Below are 6,531 nucleotides of genomic sequence, written 5' to 3'. Positions count from 1 at the left end.
ATTTAGATATTTTCCAACAAATAAAATATTATAGAAATGTTAATTAAATTAAAAATATAAAATAACACACAGGATATTTAATGTGAAATTTGTTATCGGTTATTAATGATTCGCATCGAAGCTTTTAGAATGCACAATTTCATAATTTTTCTTTCTTTCTCTCTTTCACGCTGATAAAACTGATTTTCCAATTTGCGGAAGGAACCATAAGTGCTTTTCGTGTTACCACAAACCTGTAAAAGTTTTGGACGAAAACGCATAAAGTTGCGTGCCAACAGGCTTTTACCGCTTGTATAAAAATGGGCACTGTTGTGTCGTGAATTTGTTTTGCTTTTGTAAAATTGGATAATAAATGTAATACTATGTGAATCAAATGGAAAATGGATCAATAAGTTAATATAACTTAAGAGAAAAAAATCCTATATTCAGTTGAAGCGGGTCTTGATGCTTAATAATACTCAACTTTTTTAATACATTTTTCATTTCTATGAATTGTACTGTAAACCAATTTAATTTGTGTCGAATTTGAAACGCAATCATAAACTAAAGTCGAAATAATAATATCACATATTAAATTTAATGATACGCTGAAAAAAAAGATTGATTGCTGCAATAATTTAAATAGTAAAATATAGCATAGCATTTTTATATGGCTGTAGCAACCAATCTTTTCTTTCAGTGTACTAATAAATATTTAATGATACCTAATAAGTATCTCAAAACTATATATATTATTTGAATATTATTGAAACTTTTTATTATTAAAATTAAATATTATAAAAATCTCCGCTCGAATATAGAATTCTTTCTTTTATTTGACAAATTTATAAATTACTTTGTTTTTCAAATGGTTTTCTGAATTATTTGGTAAACTGTTTATTAAGATACTTTCCAGTGATGTTAATTTTTAAGTTAATAATTATGTGCAATTCAAACGATTGATTAATTGGCCTATTAATCAATCGTGCAATTGAGGAAATTACGAGGATACGCATTGCAGAGTAATCTCACCGTGCGTATAATTCCGCGCCCGTTCGCGATAATGCCCGGAGGCTGTAATTAGATATCAATCGATTGCAAATTATCATAATGCGTTCGCTGCGGTTTTGTGTTTTGTGTCGAAATACTCATCGGACTTTTTCTTCACTTGCTGGCAATAGCATTGCGGAATCACGATTGGTTATTGCGGTGCATGTGCCTCATTAGGTGCTTTGTCTGTCAACAATTAATCCTTTTGCTGTTACGAGCTATACACACGTCATATGCCCTCTCGACCACGATCGTGTTCGAGCATAGAATAAACGTTGATAATGAGTATTTTGTGATGAAAATCCATTCAGGTCGAATTTTATGCATTAACGCAAGATGCTTCAGTATATCCTGTATCAATTTCGCGGCAAAAATTTTTCTCATAAATTTGAAATCGCTTTTTTCTTTAAAAAATTTCGAGGAAGATCTTGTAACTTATAAAGTCATATAAATTCTCTCATATTTTGCATTAAATGATAATAAAATTTCTCAACGATAAAGTTTCATATTTTCATATCTCTCCGACGGAGAGAAAATTCATTTAATTTTTAAAAACAAACAATGAATATTTTCGTTATTTAATTGTATCATAATTGGTAAAAACTCTTTGGATGAATGAATTTGATGTGATATTCAGTTTGATTAAAATGAAGTCTTTTTCCGCATCTTGTGTTTATCCTTTCATCTTTTTGACAAGCGCCTTGGTTTTTAAACAAACGCAATTCGTCAAACTTGGGAAGAATTTACGCAGTCGAGTTTGCGCAGTTCTGTGCGAATCATTCTGCAATTTGTTCAACCTAAATAATTTCTTCGCAATGAAATATTTGTCTTGCCTCTTGTTCATTGTTAAATATTATCCAGAAAATACTCTTATTTTCCCATGTCAAAAACAGCAATCAATAGATTCTTTTTTCCCATTTCCAAGTATATTTTTTTACCTGTCATAATAAAAGATTTGTTATCTCTAATAATTCCTCAAAGACTAAATAACAAAATGAATTTTTTAAATACATATTTATGTTTAATATGACAATTTAATTATTTGTAAAATATTTCGTTCTATAAATTTCTATAAAATTTTATTTAAGTCCTGAATTTTTTTAGAAAATTTGTTTCAATCAATTTCTTTCACCACATAAATAAAGTTTTAATTCCAATTTCAAAATTATAGTAGTAATATAGTTACGAATTATGTTCGTACTAGAGATATACGAGAATTATATGAGAGGTTCTTCAAATATCCACAGTAACTTCTACGAGTTGACAAACTACATGGAAAGTTATTACTGTTCAACGTAATTTTTTATAAAATTTTATTCAAGTCTTAAATTTTTCAGAAAATTTATTTCAATCTTTTCTCTACATGAGTAAAGTCGATTTAGTTCCAATTTCAAAAATATAATCGTGAATTATCCTGTTTATGTTAGAGAATATACGAGAATAATACGAGGGGGTTCTCCAAATATCCGCAATAACTTCTACTGACAAACTGCGGGAAGTTATTATTACTGTTCATCATAACATGGAGTCTTACTACTGTCTGTGGCAATGCGGGGTCTTACTACTGGGAGACACAGTGCTAGAATTTACTACTGGATAATCATACAAGCGCAAAGTTACTGTAACTGTAAGGGCTATGCGTGTAATTTGTCATCCAATTCGAAAGATTGCTACCATTGCGTTGCTACGGCAAAACTAACTTTAGGTATCTTTGTAACTAAGAAATCTTTAAAACAAACTTGAGATAAAGATGAGATTTTGATATCCATTTTCTCTCTACTTTATTAAAAATAAATTGAAGATTATATTTTTATCCGGATTTGAATCCTGGCTGAGATAATATTTTTCGTAATAAATTAAATTATTCTTTATTATTTATTTTGTAATAAATTGAATCATTTACAGTTCTTAAAATACTTAGATTAGCAAATCAAATTATTAATATTCTTCTAAAATTCTTATTAGCATCAAAATGATTAAATTGCTTGTTAATTTAATATGTCTTATTACTATTCTAGTTCTATCCACGATTGCATTTTATGAGTAAAAAAAATTTCGGCGCGCGATTTACATAATTGAATACAAATTTGCTTTGAAATATTTAAACACTTAAAATTCGCTCTAATCAAAATTATTTATTTAGTTCTCTTAATTGATTTATTTTCGTCGATCCAATACGAATTATATTTTACATCTCCTTTTAAAAAGAGATATTACTTTCAGAAGTTACTTGCATTCATCATTTGGTTCACAATTCGAAGATCGTTTACAGTTTAGAGATTATTAATACTTTAACGTTTTTGCATTGCAGAAAGCTGTAATTTTTTTTAAAATCTGTATACGACAAAAACTACCAATAACACTTGCGGGACGTTTCTTAAAATGCCGAGATTACCACGCGTAAAAAGGAAAAATGGATACGAATGTGTACCTTGTCGCTGATGAAGGCCAAGTAGCTGACAAAAGCGAGCTTGTCGAAGAATCTTTATGGGGATGGTGGTGTGTCGTCCAGCGACGGTTGGATACTCTGTGAAGGCGAACGGTTCGCCGCGCGTTTATATAAGCCCGCGACTTTGCGACTCTCGCACCCCCTCACACCGTATGCACGTCCCCACCCCCGGGACGGTGGTTCCCACCCCGCCGCCGATTCGCCGCCAAAGCATTCTCGTCCAATCAAACGTACCCGTGTACCTCGGTCACAGTTCTCTCCTCTTGTTCCCGGAGAAAACGGCGACCACCCACGATCTGTGGCGAATTCGTACCTCGCCGCCAACGACGAGGTTATCGCTGGGATTTCTAGGTATGAGTGTATTCCACAGGTGCTTGGCCCTGAAAACTTTCGCGTGAGGAGTCGCTCCTTGATAGATTACTTGGCAATTTGCTGGGAAAGCAAATGCCCGATGGGGCACGTAAAATGGATCTCGTTGTACAAGGACATGATCGATTCTTTTTCGCACGCGATATTATGCGCACTGAACGAAAAATGTATACTTGTACTCGGTACCCTTTCGCTTACAAAAAAAATATCGCAACGTATAAAATGATAATAACGATAATATAATTTATCATTACTCCAAAAGCTCTGATATGATACTTTTTTAATATTTTTTTTTAATAGAGGAGATGGTATTATGGCTAGTATATATATATATATATATATCATTATCTCCGTTATTAGGTGGAGCATTCTATAGTTATTACTTATTATTTATAGAATTATTGGTTCAGTTAGTCGCTGTTACACCATGACGCTAATATATATGTCGCTAATATAATATATATGTCAATATACAGTTATATATAGTCAGCATTTATTACTACGCATTTTTATTTTCAAGCATTCTGAAATGTTTTTTAGATTTCAGTATTTAATAACATACTTCCTCATTCTTCTCAAACTTGAACGTATTATTACACGAATATATTTGAGTGTGTTGTTTATCATTTAACATTTTATTTGACTATAGCATATCATTTTGCTAATGTGGCTCCCTAAGCGTATTGATTGTTGGCGGCCTCCTTTTCGAGATTTTCATATCAAAATAATTATTCCATGAATCGATTGTAGCTCTAAGCATTGTTAATCTATAGTTTATGTTATGTGTACTATAGATTTTTAGTACTGAACAGCCTATATGTGGAAAAAGTTATGTGTATGTATAAAGATTTGCATACGTTCTGCAATATTTTATTTGTTTCATAATTTTGTAAAAATGTTTTTTTTTTTTAACAAAATCAATTTTTTAAATCTATTTTTGTGGAAAGCCACATTACCACTCCTGTTCCTCTTTAAATCATTATGACGTGTTGTCATATTTTCATAAATAATGCCCTAATAATAAATGTTTCATAACTTTGAATCTAAAATTGATTGAACAACACTTTACAAACGTAATCCTTAAGTTTTAAATATTGATTGTTAAAGATTAAATATTACTGTTACACGGAGAGAATTTTCTTTTAAAATTTATCTTGAAAATATAGTAGTTGTGGTACAATATAATATTTAAAAGACTTTTACCATTTCACTTTAGTAAAATTCATCAAACTTATTTTATACTTTTATTATAGTTTTATTAATGAATGAGAGAGATTTACATTAAAATTTCTCGAAATATAATGTTCTACGACTGTCATATTTCAGGGTAAACTCTAAGAAAAAATTCTCTCCGTGTAAAAATTATAAATATTACCTATTAAATATTTCCTATATAAAATATAAATGAGGTACTATATGTACACTTTTTCCTCTAAGTAAATGCTTTCAGAATTAATATTTTTTAAAATGAGAACAATAAAAACTCTCTCTCTCTCTCTCTCTCTCTCTATCTATCTATCTATCTATCTATCTATCTTTCACAAATTAAATTAGCGAAATAAAAAAGGACAGTAAGAATCAAGTGCAAAAATAGGTGCGTCAAAATAAAATACTAAAAGTAGGGATTTAATAAAATAAAAAATATACCACGTGTTTCTTTAATATTTTTTAGTAATTAAATGTTCTTAAATTAATTATTGTTTAGGATTTGCTCTCCAAATAACTTTTAAATGATGAAGAGTTAATCGATCTAAATCTATTTCACGAAACACAATCCAAAATCAACTACGGTGATGAGCAGCGAACGTGGAGGTTCGCATTTTCAACTATGGGATTGGTTAAACCGCAATTTCGAATTTCAATCGTTACCTTCTCTAAGTGATATTAGTTTTAGGAGTCGCTTTAGAAACAAGATACGAGAAATGCAAACCCAAATACAGGCTACGTAATGTTCCTCTTTGATCGGCTAACATAAATTATCTCGCATAGTAGGTCATGACAGATCATGCAAAATGTCCGATTTACGTCTGTGTAACTTATTTCAGCGTATTGCATTGAGGAATTCGATTCATGTCAATCATTGAAGGTAACGAATGCGTCACGCGCTAACCTGTTCGAAATTATTCCGAATCATTTAGCAATACATTACGTAGTTACAAGAAAATGGCGGTAAAATTAGACAAGTCATTAGACAAACGAAGGAGACGAATTATACGAAGGAAAGGAAAAAAACGGAGAGAATGAAAGCAGACTACAGAAAATATCGCGTCACTAGTCGTTAGTCACGTTCGTGTCATCAATTTTCAATATAAAGCTCGTTTGATTCCTACATCCGATACTGACGCAAGTATTTGCATCGAAAATAAAACTTATGTCAACCTAGTGAGCCCAGCTGAGCACATTATACATTTTAATTCACAATGAATCTTTAAGTATAATTATACAATACACAACAAATATTGTCTGCCTATATATAGAACGTCGAATTAATCGTTTATTACAAGATAAGCGATTTGTATTGATAAGCTATGGGCTTTGTACTAATAAGCTTGAGCCTTATCTTTCATTTGCATACTGATGACCATAATGATATGTTCAATTTCATTTGCACACTGATGATCTCGGTAATAAGTATATTCGATTTTTTCCCTACCGCTGCCATAATCGATCTAAACCTGTCATTC

The 6,531-nt window shown here is 31.0% G+C and overlaps 1 protein-coding gene across 1 annotated transcript in view; it reads right to left on the bottom strand.

Moving 5' to 3' along the window:
- Positions 1–6,531, bottom strand: part of LOC108748174 — a 34,221-nt gene that overhangs the window by 18,791 nt on the left and 8,899 nt on the right. The window contains 6 exon segments of the mRNA XM_018486200.1: positions 3,461–3,482; positions 3,484–3,515; positions 3,518–3,556; positions 3,721–3,797; positions 3,800–3,923; positions 3,926–4,001. Of these exon segments, the coding sequence (XP_018341702.1) occupies positions 3,461–3,482; positions 3,484–3,515; positions 3,518–3,556; positions 3,721–3,797; positions 3,800–3,923; positions 3,926–4,001 (370 nt within the window).

Source organism: Trachymyrmex septentrionalis, unplaced genomic scaffold, assembly GCF_001594115.1.
Source record: "Trachymyrmex septentrionalis isolate Tsep2-gDNA-1 unplaced genomic scaffold, Tsep1.0 scaffold213, whole genome shotgun sequence".
Lineage (NCBI taxonomy): Eukaryota > Metazoa > Arthropoda > Insecta > Hymenoptera > Formicidae > Trachymyrmex > Trachymyrmex septentrionalis.
The sequence above is the reverse complement of the archived record's forward strand: the minus strand, read 5'-3'. Positions and strand labels throughout refer to the sequence as shown.